Below are 19,845 nucleotides of genomic sequence, written 5' to 3'. Positions count from 1 at the left end.
TTCCGTTTTTCTTTCTTGTTTATGGCAATAATACAATTTGGTACAAACGGTTTGTCCGATTCTGTTATGCTCGCTCTCACTCTCTCTTTCGCTTTTTCACTCACTGTTTCTCTTTGGTGTGGCTGCTGCTGCTTTTGTTGTTGTTGTTATTATGGGTAAAACATTTAAGGCGTTAACTTGCCCTCATCGAGTTAAATGAAATGTTTTCGTTGTTTTATATACACGCAACTTTCGAATAATGAGCAAGATATCAAATAGCTACCCATACTCCTTCTCCCCCCATCTCCATTCAAGACGCACTCCTCGTAATCCTCTAGAAACTTGCCAATGTACCATTATGTGCACGCACACGCAGCAAGGTAAACAAATTTGTTGAGACGACAATTTCAAAGTGTGACACCAACAGCCGTCGCCACCGAAGTGCGAATAGTAAGTGTGGGGGGAGGAATAGAATTGGGTGAAAGAGAGGAAGAGAGTAGCTGCTGGCCAGGTAAGCACAAAATGAAAAATACATTGGACTAAGGATAAAAGAAAATTATGCAAAAATAAACACACAGCGAGCCAAAGTGTAGACAAAAAGCACATGAAGCATAAAAGTAAAAAGTGTGATAAAAACAACGTTTGCTCTTCGCCACTGTCTCTCTCTCTCTCTTGATATTCTTGTCCTGCCCACTCACTTTTATTCTATTCTGTTTTCAAGGTGATTATCCATAAGCTGCAAACACAGGTTTCAGTGCTGCGACTGCGACGCGACGTCTTGAATGACTGAAGACAAAGTTTTTGTGCGTCTGGCAAAACGATGCCCGGAAGATGGAAGACTTGCTAAGCGAGTTGTTTGGTATCCTGGATATCTGCAGTTGTTGTTCTTGTTGTTGGTATCTCAGCTTCTGCTGGTGCTGCTGGCAGGTATGAAATCCGAGCGTTAATATTTTCGTTTTCGTTTTACTTTTTCATTTTTTTTTTTTTTTGGTTGTACAGCAAATTTGTAAATTTTGTAGCCAGCTTTTGGGTGACAATGAAACGCGAATAAAGCATTTTACGTGCTGACGCCGTTGGCTGTTGTTGTTGTTGCTATTCCTCTTGTCTCTTAGCCCGTGAGGCAGCTGTTTGTCTCTAGCGTTGTTGTTGTCTTCGTGTAGGTTGTTTGCGTCGCTGATTTCGCATAAATTATGCAGGCGAAGCGACGCGACGCGACACGACGTAACGGACGAACAGCATCGCTTACAACCCGCCAAAATGTGTTACGTGCTGTGCTGTGTGTGCTGCATGCAGGCCACCTAAAAGCAGACTTCATTTGTTGCCCAACAAATTACAAATGTGCTTTTTATGCGCCCGGCCAAAGACAGGCAGCAGCACCAAAGCAACCAATTCGCCTTTCCACCCACTTGGGACACATTTGTGCTCTCTAATTTTACTTCAGAAGCAGGGGCAAGTTTGTGTGGTTTCAGTAAGTGTAAGTGTGTGTGTGTGGGTGTTGGTGGAGTAAGAAGCAAACGAAACCACACAAAAGGCATTTGCATTTGAACATGAACGAAATTAGTTTGGTAAGCTGAGCATTCTAATGAATTTGTGTGTGTGTGTGTGTCTATTTGTGATTTCCTTTCATGCGGGTTTGACTCGCTCTCACTCTTGCTCTCTCTGTTTTAGTCGTTCTCCCGTTACTCCTCTCTCCGCATTCGTTCTCTTTACAAATCGAGTAAAGGCAATAAAAAAGGCAAATATTAAAACGATAGACGACCATTTGCAAGTGCATTTGACTGGAAGACCGCAAAACCAATTCATCATCTCGCAAGCTCGTCACTGAAAACAAAAACAAAAGCACAAAAGAAAAGAAAAAACATTTACGTAAATGAAATAGCATTCATGTGCGTTCGTTCGTTCAAACACAAAACATATGCGTGAGAGAGAGGGCAAAAAGGGGGCTGCCTACATACATACATACATACGCGTCCTATAAAGCAAATACACAGCAGTAAACTGCAGCAGCATCTGAGAGCTCGGCAACAAGTTGGCCAACAGTTATTTTTCCCTTTTCCCGTTATTGCTATTGTTGTTGTTGTTGCTGCGCTGACACATTTCTGTGGCAATATGATGTTGCCCCAAGCGCAGCGCGGTTGCGCCACTCCACATAGTATAACACAACACACAGAGCACATGTTTCGATAGCTTCACAACTCTCGAAGTGCCCATATAGGTATGTAAGTGTATGTAAGCATGTGTATGTATATGTGTGAGTTGGTTGTTTGCCTACACATCGTGTGCAACGACCGCACTCGAAAATCAAATGAAAACTACTCGCAACTGCTAAATGTGGGGCCACAGCATGGTTGCGCCTTCTGCTTGCCACAGAGACGAGCACGGGAGCTGAGGTTTTAGCCAAGGGCAACAGACTGACACCGTTAACCATCCCCTTTCCCTTTCCCTTTCCCTTTCCCTTCGCCTTCTCCTTCTCTTCATCCTGTATTCGATGCAAACCTGTGCTTATGCTGCCGTAAATCTGTCATTTTATGTTTCTGCCTTGAAATGGCCACAGTTTCCTCACACACACACACATACATAGTTGGAAAAGGTCACGGCGAGTCGTTTTAATCAGCGCTCAAAACGAAAACGAGACAACTGAATGAGGCCACCAGCCGGAGAATAATAATTGGGAATTTTTTATGAGATTATGATTAAACTCTGGATTTTTAATGTTTGTGCGACATATTGAAGAATATTTTAAAAAACTGAAATCTTTTAGTGCTTGCACAGTTACAAAATATAATAATAAGAGTTTGAATAAATAATGATGCTACACAAGAAATTCGATATGATTATAAATATAGGATTTTTCAATATTATTATTTTTACAGTTTTAGTATCCATAAAAAATGTATTATTTTAGAAATTATTAGTAGAGAAGAATCTCTCATTTATTTTCGGCATAGTTATTGAAATTGATAAACAGCTTAAATTCGATATGAAAATATAAGATACAAGTTCTTATGTAATATTTTCAATATTATGTGTTAATAGTATTTTTATTGCAGCTCTAATATTCATAAAAAATTGTGAACAAATAAAATGCTCTTCGCATGTTTTTTCAATTTACTCGGAATTCATCGAGTTGTAGTTTTTAGCTGAGCTTTAGCTAAGCATAAAATATGTATAAATAAACAAGTAATACAACGCATAGTTCAACGTTATCATATGAACCATTATACTCACGCTGCTATATGACGCTCCTCTCTGAACAACCTAAGAAACATGAAGGTACAAAGTTTATCTTTTCAAACTTTTCGAACTACTCGTAACATATGTAAATAGAATACTTTATAAAGCCATTTATTTTTATTTATCGGATTGCGGAGTTGTGATTGAATAATATGAATTGGAATAAAGAGGTTGTTTAGTACATACAATGTTTTATAGAAAAAGTATAATCGTAATTAAGTTCACAATTTATAGAGCACTTATATTTCTTCTTTAGGGCGTATAAGCATCATGACTTTTTTAAGTGGAACGTCAAAGAAATGCAACATTTCGTCTGTGCCATTAAAAGAATTAAGATTCCTGCATAAAAATAATGAAATATGTGCATTATATTCACAATACTTATTTGTAATATTTACCAATCGCGACAATCATTGTGCCACCAGCCACTTGTGACTTTTTTCCTTTCTGCGCAATATAGAGAGTCTAAATATTCCAAATGACGATCGAATGTTGAGAATGGATTTTCATTACTGTTTTTTAGTCCTTTCTCCATATTTCCAGTTCCCAATTGCAGTTGGTAATCGATATCTTCATCATATATTTTAAAGTTGTCATATTGAGCGTTGTAAGTTGAGCTATTTAAAGCAACAAAATGCACAAAGAGTTCGAAATTCTGAGAACTTGTCAGATGATGGATTTTCTCCAGACCAAGGAAAAAATCACTATCAAATGAACCGAATCCCTTGCGGTATGTATCCCAATCTTTATTAAAACTCTCATTTCCCCCGACTCGTTGTTGAATAACTAACCATCCAGGTCCAGCTGCCTGACTATCACATAGAACATTGAAGAAATCAAAGCCGGTTGCTTTTATTTGATGGACACCCGAACTGTTTCCAAAAGGAAGGCAGCTTGTGGGAAAATCGATTAGTGATTTAGCTAGATTTTCCTGTAATTGTATTTCATATTCTGGCGCTTTTGCAATTTTCAGATTAATTCTTTGAATTTCTAAATCCCTTTCATTAAGTCTAACATTTAATTGGTTCAGTTGGTCTTCGAAATGCTCTAACTTTTGAGAAACATCAACTTCTTCACTAGAATTCCCAATAATATTGCACTTTGATAGTAGTTTGCTAATAGTTTCTTGCTGAAAATCGATCTGAGATTGCAATTTATTATTAGTTTGTTTTTGAAACTCGATCTGAGATCGCAATTCCTGTATCAAAGCTTCTTTGGTTTCATTTTGCAAAACTATTTGAGATCTCAATTCATTCACATAAGTTTCATTGATTTGCTGCTGATATAACTCTGCTCTCAATTCTATTATTTCTCGGTCTTTTTGTTCACTTGAGTGCTATAATGAGAGAATTGTGAAAACATTTATCATTCACTAAACTATGAAACCGATCATATTTATTCATACCGCATTTTCAGTTGTCGAGCCTGCCAAACACATTCGAAACACGGCGAAAAGGAAGGTCACATTAATTATAAATTTTCGCATATTTGTTCTTATGAATGCTTTCGAAGTATGCAAATAATAAACTAAACATTTGTCTTAAAATTGATGTTGAGCACAGCTCGAAATTTTCTGCCGAGACGATGAATTATAAATAAGTTGATAAGTTCAAAAAGTTCAGTATAGAACGAAAATATGCGAATTTTTCTCAAAAAATCGCTAAGCTCTGAGAATTGGTCAAGACGTGGTTTATGAAATTGATTTTGGTTCTTCATTTGTAATAGAAATGATTAGGAGTGCAAGCGAGTCGATTGCCAAAGCAAATGTTCGCTGATCGTGTCTATCATATAGACTTACTCATATACATATGTACATACATATGTGATGGAGTAGATGTTCATCTGCAATTGCGAAGGCAAAGAGCAAATCTCAACAACTGTTTATTTGCGAGTGCAAGCGAGTGCGCTATAGTTGTTTGGTAAAGCAAATCTTCACTGATCGTGTCTACCACACAGACGCAATACTGGAGTAGATGTTCATTTGCAAAAGCAAAGAGTAAATCTAAACAACAACTATGCTGCCGGTGAGAGAAGAAGTGGGGTGAGTGCGAGATCTCTGGGTTGTACTCTCACCTATGTACATACATCGGTTTGTATATATATTGAGTGAGAGCGTTTCCTGCTTGTTAGTGAATTTGATGCGCAAAGACATGACTGAAAATTAAAACGTTAATTAAATGCTGTAGCAGAACAAATAATAAAAACTCGCTTCTTAACTATGCATTTTGCTTTAATTTATTACGAATGAACTTTCTATGTATGTATATATAATATAAATATATAGATTATAATACAATTTTTATTTCCAGTTTTCAAAATAGAATAGTATTATCTTTAGCAAATCATAAAGCAAAATCAATTTATTTTACAATTTATAAGTAACTTATATTCCCTATTCCTTTGGGCGTATAAGCATCTGAACTGATTTAAGAGGAACTCCAAAGAAATTCAATGTTTCTTCTATGCCGTCTATTAAATTTAAATTCCTGCGTACAACAATTAACTTTATATATTATATTCATAATACTTATATGCAATATTCACCAATCAAAGCAACTTCTGTGCCACCAGCCATTTTTGAATTCTTGTGCACAATTGAGAAAACTTAAAGCATCTTGATCGCGATCGAATGTTGAGAAGTTCATGTGTTCACTGTCTCTTAGTCCATCCTTCACATTTCCATTAAATGCTCCCAAGCTCAATGCGTATCCAGTGTCTTCATCAGATATTTTAAAGTTGTCGTATTGAGCGTAGTACGTCGAACCATTTCTACCAACAAAATGCACCAAGAGTTCAAAGCGTTGTGAATTTGTCAAACGATGAATTTTCTCCAGTCCAAGGAAAAAGTCACCATTGAATGAACCGAATCCCTTTCGGTATGTCGCCCAATCATTATCAAAACTCTGTATTGAGCCGACTCGCTGTTGAATAACTAACCACCCAGGACCAGCTGACTGAATATCACACTTAACATCGAAGAAACCAAAGCCGGATACTTTTATTTGATGGACCCCCGGATAATTTCCAAAAGGAAGACAGCTTGTAGCTGTACTATCATCAAGAAATGACTTGGTTTGATTCAATTGTAATTGCGATTGAATTTGCTTTTGGTTATCTGCCTCATTGATTCTTTAAATTTCTAATTCCTTTTCAATAAGACTAGCATTTATTTGTTTCAGTTGATCTTCGCACTCTCCTAACTTTTTAGACACATCGACTGATTCTTCACTAGATTTATTAAGTTTATTCAAAAGTGAAAATAGATTGCTAAGAGCTTCTTGTTGAAATTCAATCTGAGATCGCAGTTTTTGGTTTGTTTGCTTTTGGAACTTGATCTGAGATCGCAATTCTTTTATTAAAACTGCATTGGTTTCATTTTGAAAAACAATTTTCGATCTCAGATCATTCACTACGGTTTCATTGATTTGCTGTTGGTTCAATTTTGCTCTCAATTCTATTATTTCTCTGTCTTTAAGATCACTTTTTTCTAATTCTTTTCTGACGTCTTCTAGCATTGGTTTAACAATGTTGTACACAGTTGAGCCGAACTCTTTTGAGATATTTTGGTTCGAACACTGCAACAAAAGAATTGCACTAATGTTTATCATTCACTGTACTAATTATTTATACACATTAAATCATACCTCATGTTCAGTTGTCGTGGCTGCCAAACACGAACATATGAAATACAGGAAGGCCATACAGAGTATTATTTTCCTCATGTTTATTTTTTTGACTACATTCAAAGTATGCTAATAATCAACTAAAAAGTGTGTCAAAGTCAATGTTGAGCACATCTCGCAAAATTTTGCCGACGAATTATGAGCAAACTGATTAAGTTTAAAAGCCAAAAAGTTCAATTTAGAATTGATAAAATTTGACTTTCTTTATAGTTTTACTTCTTTGTTGTGTCCTACTAAACAATTTGCGACAATTGACTGAATGGATTTAAATATTTTAGCAAAAATATATGTTTGCATGACTTCACAGCAACGAAAGTACTATAAACAGTGAACTTCTCTCACAAAATTATCCATTTTTATATATTCGCTACCCATAGGGTAGAAGAGTATTATAACTTTGTGCCGGCAGGAAATGTATGTAACAGGTAGAACGAGGTATATCCGACCCTATAAAGTATATATATTCTTGATCAGCGTCAACAGCCGAGACGATCTAGCCACGTCCATCTGTTTATCTGTTTGTCTGTCCGTATGAAACACTGGATCTCAGAGACTATCAGAGATAGAGCAAATTTTTGCCACGCCCACTTCCGCCCCCGAAAATTAAAAAAATCGAATAACAAGCATAACCTTGGAGCTAGAGCTATGTACAATAATAACTATAGTAATTGTGATTCCTGAAAATTTGGTTGCGATCAGATAAAAATTGTGGAAGTTATTAAAGAAATACTTTTGTATGGGCAAAAACGCCTACTTACTAAGGGTCTTAGTTGCTTTGGCTGACAATCTGGTATATTATGCCGTCTATGGTATATTTTGAATCTGGTACTATATCGATATAACAAAAATACCATTCGGTATATTTTTTAGTATTTTTGAAGTATTTTGGTATATTATGAAAAATACCGCAATATTTTCATTTTATTCAAAATGGGTATCTCACAGTCGAGCAAACTCGACTGTAGCTTTCTCACTTGTTTTATATGGAACTAATTTTACAACCAGTTGCAAGTATTTTAGCAAAATTATTAAAGAATAAAGCAATTAAAAAAGATGTATTTTCCAACTAATATTTGATAATGAATAACATTTTTCCATAAATTTTAGCTTTGATATCCCATAAGTATCTAGAAGGCATGATCATGTGTAATTTATTTAATTTTATTATTCATTTGCTACAAGACCATAGTAGAAAAAAGAGGAGGAGATTAAAGGAGATTATTATAATAGAATTTGAATGTCTCGTTTATCTCCTAGCTATTCTCAACTTTTTTAGTGCTAACCACCCAACAATAAATCTCTTTACAGTGAATATAGTAATATAGTACAATTGAAGTGAACTAAGTTTAATTTGTATAAATCATGAAGTGGAATGAATTTTCATTATATTTTATAAAATGTACTAATTTTGGTGTGACACTAGGAAGGATGAACTGCAAACAAATCCATGTGAAGATATTCAAGTCCTACATAAAAAACAAGTAATTAATTATTTTTATTTCGTTCACAATACTTGTTGGCAATACTCACCAATTGTAAAATCCCAGGTACATTCAGAATTCACAAGTGAAGTTCTAGAAGAGTGTGATCGAGAAGAATTGTTGAGAATTCCGTCAAATATTTTAAAGTTTTGGCAACGAGCATAGTACAAAGAATTTGAAATGACGTGAACGAATCGAACGGAGAGAATAATCAAATCAAATGTAACTACAATTAAAAGAAAGTGAAACTAAGTTACGTGAGAATGATAAGGATTTGTTTTTATGAATACCTGTATATTCTCCATAAAGAATGCAACCGGAGTGATTATTATTGTGTGATGTCCCACTTAATTTAAGAATTTCTGATAGTCATAATGCTATTAGGACAGGCAGAACTTGATAAATTAAGTCGGACTTCACTTAATAATATTCCATCTAGTTGCATGCTTTTTGGAGAATATCCAGGTGTTCATAAAATCAAATCCCTATGCTTCGGATGTATCTTAGGTTGACTCTCTAATAATTGTAATTTACTTTATTTTTGATTTTCTGCTATTTTTTACATTGTTGTTGTGTGATTTTTACTTTTTATATTAACTGATTTTTTATTAGATTTACAAATTATATGCGATACTTAAATTTTGTTGCTTCTATCTGATATCGCAATTTCTTTTTCAAAACTTTATTGGTTTCGTTTTCAGATTGCAGCCTATTCCTCAATGTTTTATGGATTTTCTTTTTCTTTTGTTTCAATTCGATTATTTCTCCATCTATACGTTCACATCGTTCTAGCTCTTTTCTATTTTTTTGAAAGTATTTCAGCAACGGTTTAAAAATGTTGCACGTAGTCAATCGGCACTCTTTTGCCATTGCTTCGTTCGAACACTAATACGGGAGAATAGAAATAACTTTTATCACTCACTGTACTAATATTAAGTATATGCTATATTTATACCTCTTGCTCAGTTTTATTGGAAGTAAGAAAGAACACCACATGGAATTTATTTTGTCTCGAGTTTATGCTTCTGACTGTATGCAAAGAAAGTGAATATTCAACTAAATGTTTGTCTAAAAATCATTGAAGAGCTAAGCTCGAAAAACCTCGAGACGACGAGCTTTGAATAAACTGATAAGGTCCAAAGGCCAAAAGATCAGTTTCGAACTGATATACGGTATGAGATTTCTGTCTATCTTTTTCTTTTTCCGTTTACTTATGTTACATACGGTATGAGACTTCTGTTTGTCTTTTCTTTTTCTATTTACTTACAATTACATGCTGATTATTTTACATTGCAACATTTTGAATCTTACAATTCAATGTATTACAGTTTTTGTTGTGTGCTTTATGTAAACCAATAATTAGATTACACAAACTCGAAGACTAATAAATAACTTTATAAGTTTTGTGATTTGGAATAAAAGGAAATGGAGTTAAAAAAACAATTTAATCAATTTCAAAATAAATACCATAATACAAAGCAGATGGATTTGTATTATTTTGTGGAAAGTAAAAACCAAGACAAGGAAAAAATAAGTGAATTTAAATGTATTAATTAATAAGAGCTTTGCGTAATTTACTTTATATGGCTGACACGATTTCATCAGAGTTCCAAATAGAGCACGAAATAATCAATTTTCTTATGGAGTTGAACTTTTGAACTTTTAATTTATGTCACTGATTTCATATACAGCTGTAAACTTTGAAATAGCAGTGCTCACGATTTACGCATTTAAAATTGAAAAATTCTATTAAAAATTCGATACAAAATGTAGTTAGGAAAGTTTAATGTATTTATTTTGAAATAATTCAACATTGTTTTTATTTTGGGTAACTCAATATTATGAAAGTTTATCATGAGAATTATGTATGTACATGTGTAAAATATGTAACATACATATGTGTGTACTTCAATATTATTATTGAGTAAATGCAAAGTGAAGACAAGAACAACTTTTTAAATCATTGTGTCAATCATTGTGTCAAATCATTGTGTAATTTGTAAATCATTGTGTCAATTGCACACTTAATAATTATTGAACAAGTTGTATGCTCTATCGTAAAGCTATATACATATGCATATTTACATCGAACAGCAAACATGAAAGTTATTAAAGAAAGAATTTAGAATGTTGTAAGCAATTTACAGCTGTCAAGGCTGCCAACAACTTTGTATTTTCTTACTATAGGACTGTAATATTATTACTAAGTTTTCCCAATTATTTTTTTAATCAATTTGTTGTAAGATTATAATAAATTAACTTGCTCTGAAGTACTTTCGAGTGAAGTGTTAACACTTGTTTAATTTGACATTCCTCGAGTCGTATTGATTTCTGTCTAATAAATTTTGATGTTAAGTCTTGCATTAAAATGTGCTCTAATTTGGTTGAGTGAATTTTACGGGGAAGCGATAGGCAAGGAGACTTGTGTGTATCTGGAACAATATAACACGGATCGCACATTTGTTGCTTCAGCTGTTTATGGCTAATTTGTTGCGGTTGTGTAATATTGCTGAACATTTTGTTTGTTGCTTGTCATAAAGCGAGCGACCCCGTCGATGCTTAGCCGGGTCCCCAAAGCACCTACGATGTGGCCATGTGGGTGGCTGGCGGTTTATTCATGTCGTGACTGGAAGCATTCCTTAACTGTGGGTGTGTGTGTGTAGGTATAGTTATGTAAATGACACGCCCCAACGCCCACATGAGGCGAGTGCTTTGAATGCTTTTAATAACTGTACAGACACGCACACAAACACGACACGAGGCACAACAATGAGGAGCATTCTAGCTTTAGCTTTAGCTCAACCAAGATGAGCTCAAGCGAGTGTGTGAGTGTGTGTGAGAGTGTGAGTGTGGCTCATGTCCTTGTCCATACACATTTGGGTGCTTAAAATGCAAAAGCAGCTGAAATGAAATGAAAAGCCAAAGTCTACCTTCTTCATCTCCATCGCCATCTCCATCAAATTTTCGTTTCCTTGCCAAAACCGACTGCTAAGCTCACCTGGCCTCACCTGGGCATGGGCAGCAGCTTTGGCTCAACTTAAAGCTGACGAGGATTAGGCCCTGCAAACAGGCAGCCAGCTGAGGCCTGTTAATGCTGTTTGGCTGTTTGGTTGGCGTTGCCTTTTGTTGCCTCACATTTGCATTAAAAACTTTTCAAATGAAATCAAAAGATAATTAAATCATTTGAATGCCGGCGCTAAGCTATTTATTACGCATAAGATGTCTGCTATTCGTTGTTCGAGCTCATCAAAATGTATTTCTAAAGAATTCATGCCTCATCCAGAACAACACACTCGCATCTCACACTCCAATGCCAAGCTTAATTAAGGCTGTGTCTGTGTGTCCTTTTTAGGGGACAGCCAGGATGTGGCACATGTCTGTGCAAAACCAATTACAAAAGCTGCCAAAAATCGTAGACAAAGCCCTTGGGCGAGGCAGCTGGGCGTGGACAACGTCAGAGGCACCTATGCAAAACACGTATACGTCATGTGGACCAAGCGACAGCGCATAAGTCGCCCAATTAAACGTGTTTTGTGTGACGAAACCAGAAGCAGCAGCAGCATCAGCATCAGCAACAGCAGCAGGAGTCCCAAAACGGAGGCAACACAACCAAGCATGCAGCTGTCGTTCGTGTCATGCTAACAATAACAGCAGATGGAGAGAGTGAGTGAGAGAGACAGGTAGTTAACAGAGAACAGAATGCAGCCACAAGAAATTCACACACACACGTTTACTCATCAGCATGCAAAATGTATTGTATTGCATATCCTAGGGCGCCTGGTTTATCATAACTGCATTTTAGGCTCAAGAATGCAGAGAAATTAAGCAATCAATGCTCTGATTGTTATGGCAACCACATAAACTGCTAATCAGGCCATGCTCAACGTGGTTCGCTTAATTGCTTAAACTGACTGAGGCCAACAACTCAGACGCGGCGCATTGAGGCGAATGCGTGAAGACGTCGAGAGACTTGGATCTTGGATGGGCAACACACCAAAGTCAACGCCTTTCAAGGTCTGTAATCAGCGAGAACAGCACAGTCATATGGCTGAATGATTCGCTTGCCTGCCTGCTTGGGTGTGGCACAAGTCAAAGGAAAACTCTTAGGCCCACGGTTTTTCGGTTCGGTCGCTTGCCGCTTGCCAAAGTATAATAATTTGTGGGTATGACTGAAATAATTCATTTGTCGCTTGCTTTAATTGGAAAACTTTGCTGAGTATATGACTCTTCATTGGCGTGTGTGTTTGTGTGTGTGTGGGTGTAAGGATAGGTGTGTGTGAAAATATATTGCCATTTATTACCAATCTATTGAATGCTTAGCACAATTATACACAATTATTGTGTGGGTGTTTCGAACTGAATGTGAATAAGGCTGTGTCTATAATAATATACACAGCCTAAAACAAGCTGACACTGGAATTCTGTTTAATTATTAGACAGTTCACCATTAAGCGCATTTTTATACCCGGTAGCCTACGTTTAGCCAGAGGAGACGTCTCCAAATACCATAAAGAAATCTCATAAGTTATTCAAGAAATAATATTCTATGATAGTAAATAGCTGCAGCTGCTTATTTGACAGTGTTGTATATATTTTACCCTATGGCATATTTTACATGTTGTAGTATATCTAAATACCAAATACAAATTTGGTGTAAGCAACTGCATGCTGCTTTGTTGGACAATTTGGTATGTATTTTCTACTATGGTATTTTACATGTTATAGTATATAGAAATACTATAGTAAGCAGCTGCTTTATTTGACAATTTGGTATGTATTTTTCTTTATGGTCAATTTCACATAATGCAGTATATCGAAATAACCAATACAATTTAGTATAAATGTTCCCTTATGGTATATTTCACATGTTGCAGTATATAGAAATACCAAATATAGTATTCGGTATATTTAAGCATTTTTTCGGTATATTTATTTGGTATATTTTAATTGCAATATCACATTCAAATTTTTCTGCCCTAAAAAGTAAAAGTTTATAGCTGGTATCTTACAGTTGAGCATAGCCAACTGTAGCTTTCTTATTTGCCTTACATAAATCAATAGCCACAAATATATTGCAAGACAAATATTATTTACGATTACATAGTTTAGGTTTTGCTGTGACTTCAATTATTGCTGCTGAATGTAAATAAATTTTCATCTAACATTTCTACTCTAACAAAGCGTATTAACATTTATATTAAAGCTTAGCTATAATATAGAATATACATAATATGTCTGTAGAAGGATATAGAATAAACAAAAACGTATTTACTAGAATATGGTATAAATGTGAAGATAAATTCGCTGCTGCTGCAAAAAGTTCAAAATTAATAGAAATCCATTTAAAATGGACACCGCTGACCTTTTCGTTTCTGTTGCTGTGTTCGTTTTGATTATTGATTCTATCTAAATTGGGAAATTCAATTAAATAATGTTGCAGGGCAAACTTTTGTGCTTTTTTGATTTACGAGTGGAGATCAAGTTTTGCCAACCATGCAATTATGCAAATGTATAGTTGCAGTTGCTGCAGTTGCATTTGCAGTTCTTGTCGTTGGTTGCTGCCACTGACAACACTCAAATTGGATGGCACTCAATCAACATGCATCGAATGCATCGAATATGATGTATGGATGAGTGGCAAACAAACCTTGCGTTGCCCCTATGCGATTGAAAGGTCAACAGTAGACAGGCAGCCTGACCTCATTTGAATTGCATTTGACTCGGTGTGCAATGCTTATCAGTTTGCTGCCAGTTTGGCAACTGAAGTGGTGTTGGCCTGTCTTCGTATTTGTGGCAATATATGCAGCAGGAGATAATCGCCAGGCATTATCCTGTCTGTCAAGCTGTTTACTTGCCATCTACATATTTCATTCGTCGTTGTTGCCTGATTAGCAATGCTCTTTTCATCAATTGGCATTAGCATTAACACAAGTGATTGACCTGAATGGAATCCTTTATGCCTGGATTGAATTGCAAATGAGTAGATGAGCTTGCACACTTAATTAAGGTGACAGAAACAGTTGGCAACTCAAGATGGAATCATAGCCAAGTGCTTTATTGTTGTATTCCCATGACAACGTAAGCCAGATATAAAGATTTTTCGCTTTATTCGAATGGCATTTTCAGCAAAAGCAAATCAAATCAAAACACAATTGGCTATTGAATATATTGTACTCTATGACACAATTGAAATCTCGATTTTCATTGTATGGTTTCATTAGATCATATTTAACAAGCGGAAAGTACATTGATAGGCAAACAGACAATACTAGTTGGATTAATTTAGACAAACAGGAAAAGGATGGTGAGAGTTGCATTGATTGCAGCTATGTTAAATGAGCACACATTAAAATAATAATGTGAAATTCAATGATTAAAAAGTCGCAGCCACCACTGCCTGGTGGCAAACAATGATAAATTCAGTAACAACAACAACAATAGTTGCTACTTAACTACAGCAGATGGCCAACGACATTTCAACATTAAACGAACCGGAAATGCGAACCCACAACGGCATCATTAATCATGAGTAGCGACAGCCATTCCTCCATTCCTCCATACTCCTTCTCTTCGCTTTTTTCTCTTCCGTTGTAGTTACGGCGTTGACCTTACTTAACTGGCAGCCAGCATTATTGTTGTGCTGCTTTCAGTTCTTACTTTGGTTAACTGCTTTTACTTTACTGCTCATGCGAAAATTCGTTTTTTTTTGGGCAGATATCTGTATTTCGTAGTCTATACATCTCTATGAGAAAAAGTCTTTATATATTTAAAAAATAGAAATAACAGCATTATAGAAAAACCTTAAAACCTGAAGGACTGGAAATCTTTAAATTGTTAGCTCGATTAAAGTCTGAAAATTTTAAACTTCAATATGTTCGGGGACTGGCTAACAATTTGCGATGTGCCAAAAACTTTGCGCAATGCCAAAAACCAAAATTGCTCAAATTTTTCAGTATTGTAGTTTAATTTGACAGGCAGCAAATGGAGCAAAAGCTTCACTCTGTGTGTGTTTGACCAAAAGTGGCAGCTGCACTTCTCTTTTGTCCCATCAAAACGAACGATAAACTAATATTTCGCAGAGAAAGTGTGTTTTGGCTGTTTCGTAGCAGTTATAGACAAAATTCAAAGTGATATTTGGCTTGTTTGTAGCGCTGTTTAATGCATCATTTTGTTTAAGCTGCTGCTTAAGCTAAGCTACCGATAAGACTGTAAAACTGTAGATACAGTTTAAAGTTGATGCGAATAAAAAGTGTTGCATACTTTTAGGTGGCAATCCGACCAGCAAAATTTATTATAATTTTTGCTCAGTTTATCATCAGGAGCTGCATAACTTTTGCTTTTATTGTTTGTTATTATCATCCCTAAGCTTCGTCATATCAATCACTAAGCTAAACTACCGATAAGACTGTAAAACTGTAGCTACAGTTTGGGGTTGTTTTGAATAAAAAGTGTTGCATACTTTTTGGTGGCAGTCAAGTTTAATATAACTTTTGCTTGGTCAGGTTATCATCTGGAGCTGCATAACTTTTGCTCTTATTGTTAGCTATTATCATCCCCAAGCTTGGTCATATCAATCACTATGAAGCATCTTTGGCTGTTCACATCAAATTCAAGTGCTTGCGAGTCGTTGTTAACAAGCTTAACAACTATAAATGCGATCACTTACAGCTCGTAATCAATGACTAACAAGCAAACATAAACAACCGGAGCTGGGTGAAAAGTTTGTCTTATATTTCACACAGTCTATGCTGTAAGTTTTGCCCACCGAGAAGCCCATAAAAACTTTTGCCATTACAATGGCACAACAGCTGGCCATAACTGTATGTGTTGCCCCATTTCTCTGTCATATTTCCTTGTCGAAACTTGGTCCCAGTTTCCGCTGTCAAATGAAATTCAAGCAATGAAAACGAACAGAAAATATATATTGTAATCATATTAGTTATACTCCCAGGCAAATTGATTGATGGCCAACCATTTAGGCCTTACGTTCGGCCAGCAGACCCTTGACCAAGTTCACCAACATGTCCAAGCCCTCCTGATTGTTTTCCTTGTAGTAGGGCAAAGCCTGCAGACGCTGCAACCATTCCGACAACTTGGGATACTTCTCGGCATCGATGGGCGCAAAAGCAGCTGCTGTTGAAACGCTTGCAACGCTGCACAAATCCGCAATGGTCAACTCCGAGCCAGCCAAGTACGGAGCTGTGGTCAGACAGTGCTCCAGACCATCGTAGGCCTTTTGCATGTACGTAATACGATCCTCGGGCACTTCGGCGACACCAAAGTAGATGACTGGCTCCACAATGAAACGCACGCGTGGAAACAGATGACCACAATCGTAAAAGAGACGAGCATCCACAGTGCGACGCTTCACTGGATCCTTGGGATACAGCGAGTCATTTGCTCCAGCATATTTGTCAGCTAGATAGCTGCAAATAACATGGGAATCGCTGACAGCGGTGCCATTGTCATCCAGCACTGGGATCGTGTGTTGCGGGTTCAGCTTAAGAAACTCTGGTGTCAAGTGCTCACCAGCCTTAACATTGACAGTGCTGCAGATGAAACAGAGAGAAAGAGAGAGAGCGTGAGAGTGTTTAAGCATAAGAGAGTTAACATACAAGTTTTCAGCTTGAATGAAATGTAAATGCAACTGGTTTTAAAGCTTAATAACTTGTTGAATGTGCATTGATATTTTTTGGCAAAATAAGAACAAGTAGTTGTACAGTTATTTATAGCTCTTATCTACTAATAAATTATGCTTACTAAATGTCTATAGATATTCGTTTGACTTTTTTGACTTTCTCACTTACCGCAGATCCAACTCAATGTTTAAGGCGGCGGCTGTCAACAACACAGCGCGGCAAGGGGGACTGCGTGGCGCATAGTAGAGAACTGGTTTGTTGGACATTCTTTATGAAAAAAGGCAAAGTTGATTTTGGTTGGATATTATTTCAGGTAAATTCGCGTTTTGCATTAGTGCGCACAACAAAACAAGCATTAATACACGCAATTGTATTTACCTAAATTTGTTATTGTTATTAATTGCCGGTCACGAAAAAACACCACGACTTGCTCAGCTGAGTTACGAAAAGCTACTGAAAAAAGAGAAAGCTTCGTTAATGCCGATCACAAAGTGACAGCTTAAAGCTTTTCGTATCGATTGAGTTTCGCTGCATGCCCAAAAGTATGCTTTAAATATTTAATGACCAGCTGTTGGCAGACATTACAGCAGCGCCATTTCTCAACAGAGGGAAAGAGAGAGACAGACAGAGAGACAAATAAAAAACAGAAATCAATGAAAAATGGTCGCAAGGCGCACTTAATAAATGAAATCATCTGATAGGAAATATAAATCAGCATGACTAAGAACAGATTCAGACACTGATATCCTCATTTTAACAAAGTTACCAAGGACATAACATAATATACGTATAGTATACGCAACGCACAAGCGTAAATTTGCTGATGAATTAATTTACTTATGTGTTAATTGAATTACTGTCAATTTGAGCCTGATGCCGCTCCACCCTCAAAGGGACAGAAAACAAAAGTTTTGCCTTTGTTGTTGCTATTTGTTGCTGCTTTTGCTTTTGCTTTTGCCTTTGCTTTTACTCTTACTGACTGCTTTGGCTTGTGTCTGGTTGAAATGTTTGCCTGGACAAGCTGTGGCATATTGAAATCACGCAAATGATTTTCACGTTTCACAAAATACGCTTTTTGCCCCTAAGGCAGCCCTTTTTAACAGGTGCAAGTATTAAATTTTTAAGCGGATTTTGGCATTAGTTAATGGCTGAGCCGAAAAACACTCGCGGCGCTTTTGTTAAAGTGAACTTTAATTGGATTTTTTTTCGGCGGGGTCGAAATGCTTGTTATTGGAATGCAGGTCGATAGCTTCCAGTTTGAACTCCCAAGCACAATGGGGATAACAATGATGATGATGATGACGATGATGTTGATGTTGATGATGACGAAGCGACGGAGTCGAGTGTTCTAGCTTCGATTCGAACTCAAAGTGCTGCTCACGTCGAGTGTCCTTAAATATTTGGTCACGCGCCGCAGCGAAATGGAAATACCAGAACCAAAGTCGAGAAGGGCGACAAGTGGCACGTTGGTATGCAGGTGAGTCGTTGTTGCCAGGTGCTGGGGAGCTGGATTGTGGGAGGAGAGAGGAAGGTAAGGTGGGAAGGTAGAATGCCAGACGCTTTTGCTGTCAAAATTCTGTGAAAGCAATTTACAGTTATTAAAGCTTTTAGTGCGATCAAAAGCGACCTCGTTTGCCCTTGTCCTGGGCATTAAATTTAATATCGTAATTGAGTAATTTCTTCTACACAAACTGGATGGCAACTATGTCAGGTGTCACGGCGAGGACTACGTTGGGAGAGGAGGAGGAGGAGGAGAACTAGGAGGGGAAGGAATTGCCTGCTGAAAAGCATTGACTAATTGATTGCCATTTGACGAGTGGCATTTATCCTCATAACTTAGTTTTGCGCGTTTAATTGAAATCACAGACACGGGCTACAATGCCAATAGGTCTATGAAAAGCTGACTGCGGGGGGCAGCAGCAGGAGCAAAGAGTGTCCCTTAAAGCCCCGAAAGCGTGTGAGATTAATTGGAGTAGAAGGCAGGCACAAGGACATGGACATGGACACCGAGACTGAGACTGAGGCCGAAACCGACAGGGACTCTGACACGGATACGCACTTGAAGCATGTTGAGTGCTGCCGCTGGCATTGTCAGACCTCAAGTGGAAAATCCAGTGTTATTAATGGATGTGCCAGGACACAACACCCACAGCTAAAGGGCGAGGGCCACAGCTAGGATCATGAAAGGCGTACACAACGAAAACAACAACAACAATGGCACTGAGTAGCAAAGTCTGGTGGGCGTCAATCGTTTTGAATTTCCGTATAGCAATCGCAATGCCAACATAAATATTACTTAATTTCTTTGCCTCACACCCCGAACGCTATTCCTTTCTCTAGTTGACGATTAATAACAATTAAATGCCAGTTTGGTTTTACTGGCTAATTGCTGGCATTGAAGCCGGCCGTGTGGCTGCCTGGCTGGCTGGCTTTAAAGCATCTTAGTGTCAGGAGCGCCTCACTAAAAACAATGCCAAGGACACACAGGACGCAGGACACAACGCACATAATAGAAATATACTTGCGCCAGCAGACAAGTGTGCTTAAGAACATCAGATAAAGACAATGAAGATGTCGTTCTCTTTGTATAATGCGTTTTGCTTCCACATTCCCTTCCCCTCTTCACTCCCGCGCCGTTCTATTATCAAACCCTCATTTCTCTAAGCGTTAGGCGTTCTTTGTTTTTATTGAAAATGAACTGAGGCGCCGCATGGGAATGAGAGGCGAAAGAATTTCGGTTGGCTTGCGGGGAGGGGGGGGGCTAGAGTTTGTGAATATATAAATCGCTAGCCAAATTAAAAGTGACATGCCATTACTTAGATATAGATA

The 19,845-nt window shown here is 37.1% G+C and overlaps 2 protein-coding genes and 1 long non-coding RNA gene across 4 annotated transcripts; all 3 read right to left on the bottom strand.

Moving 5' to 3' along the window:
- Positions 1 to 3,400: 3,400 nt before the first annotated feature.
- On the bottom strand, positions 3,401 to 4,796 carry LOC127565520 (angiopoietin-related protein 3-like). Its single transcript, XM_052004335.1, has 3 exons — positions 4,619 to 4,796; positions 3,612 to 4,549; positions 3,401 to 3,552 (listed from the first exon to the last, which is right to left on the bottom strand). Exons 1-3 carry the CDS (start codon positions 4,697 to 4,699, stop codon positions 3,453 to 3,455), a joined length of 1,119 nt encoding a protein of 372 aa, XP_051860295.1. The 5' UTR covers positions 4,700 to 4,796; the 3' UTR covers positions 3,401 to 3,452.
- A 3,412-nt stretch (positions 4,797 to 8,208) lies between these two features.
- On the bottom strand, positions 8,209 to 9,418 carry LOC117568828 (uncharacterized). Of its 2 annotated transcripts, XR_007954769.1 has the most exons (4): positions 9,333 to 9,418; positions 8,912 to 9,262; positions 8,427 to 8,603; positions 8,209 to 8,362 (listed from the first exon to the last, which is right to left on the bottom strand). It is a non-coding gene; the product is annotated as an uncharacterized LOC117568828 (long non-coding RNA). The 2 variants fall into 2 exon arrangements; XR_004572196.2 differs by having other exon boundaries at positions 8,427 to 9,262.
- Positions 9,419 to 16,278: 6,860 nt separating this feature from the next.
- On the bottom strand, positions 16,279 to 17,486 carry LOC117568022 (glutathione S-transferase 1). The gene is made up of 3 exons (XM_034248350.2): positions 17,395 to 17,486; positions 17,185 to 17,283; positions 16,279 to 16,926 (listed from the first exon to the last, which is right to left on the bottom strand). The coding sequence occupies exons 2-3, from the start codon at positions 17,280 to 17,282 to the stop codon at positions 16,353 to 16,355; spliced, it is 672 nt and encodes a 223-aa protein (XP_034104241.1). The 5' UTR covers position 17,283; positions 17,395 to 17,486; the 3' UTR covers positions 16,279 to 16,352.
- Between the last annotated feature and the right edge of the window lie 2,359 nt (positions 17,487 to 19,845).

Source organism: Drosophila albomicans, chromosome 3, assembly GCF_009650485.2.
Source record: "Drosophila albomicans strain 15112-1751.03 chromosome 3, ASM965048v2, whole genome shotgun sequence".
NCBI classification, from domain to species: Eukaryota; Metazoa; Arthropoda; class Insecta; order Diptera; family Drosophilidae; genus Drosophila; species Drosophila albomicans.
This window is presented reverse-complemented; position numbering and strand designations above follow the sequence as displayed.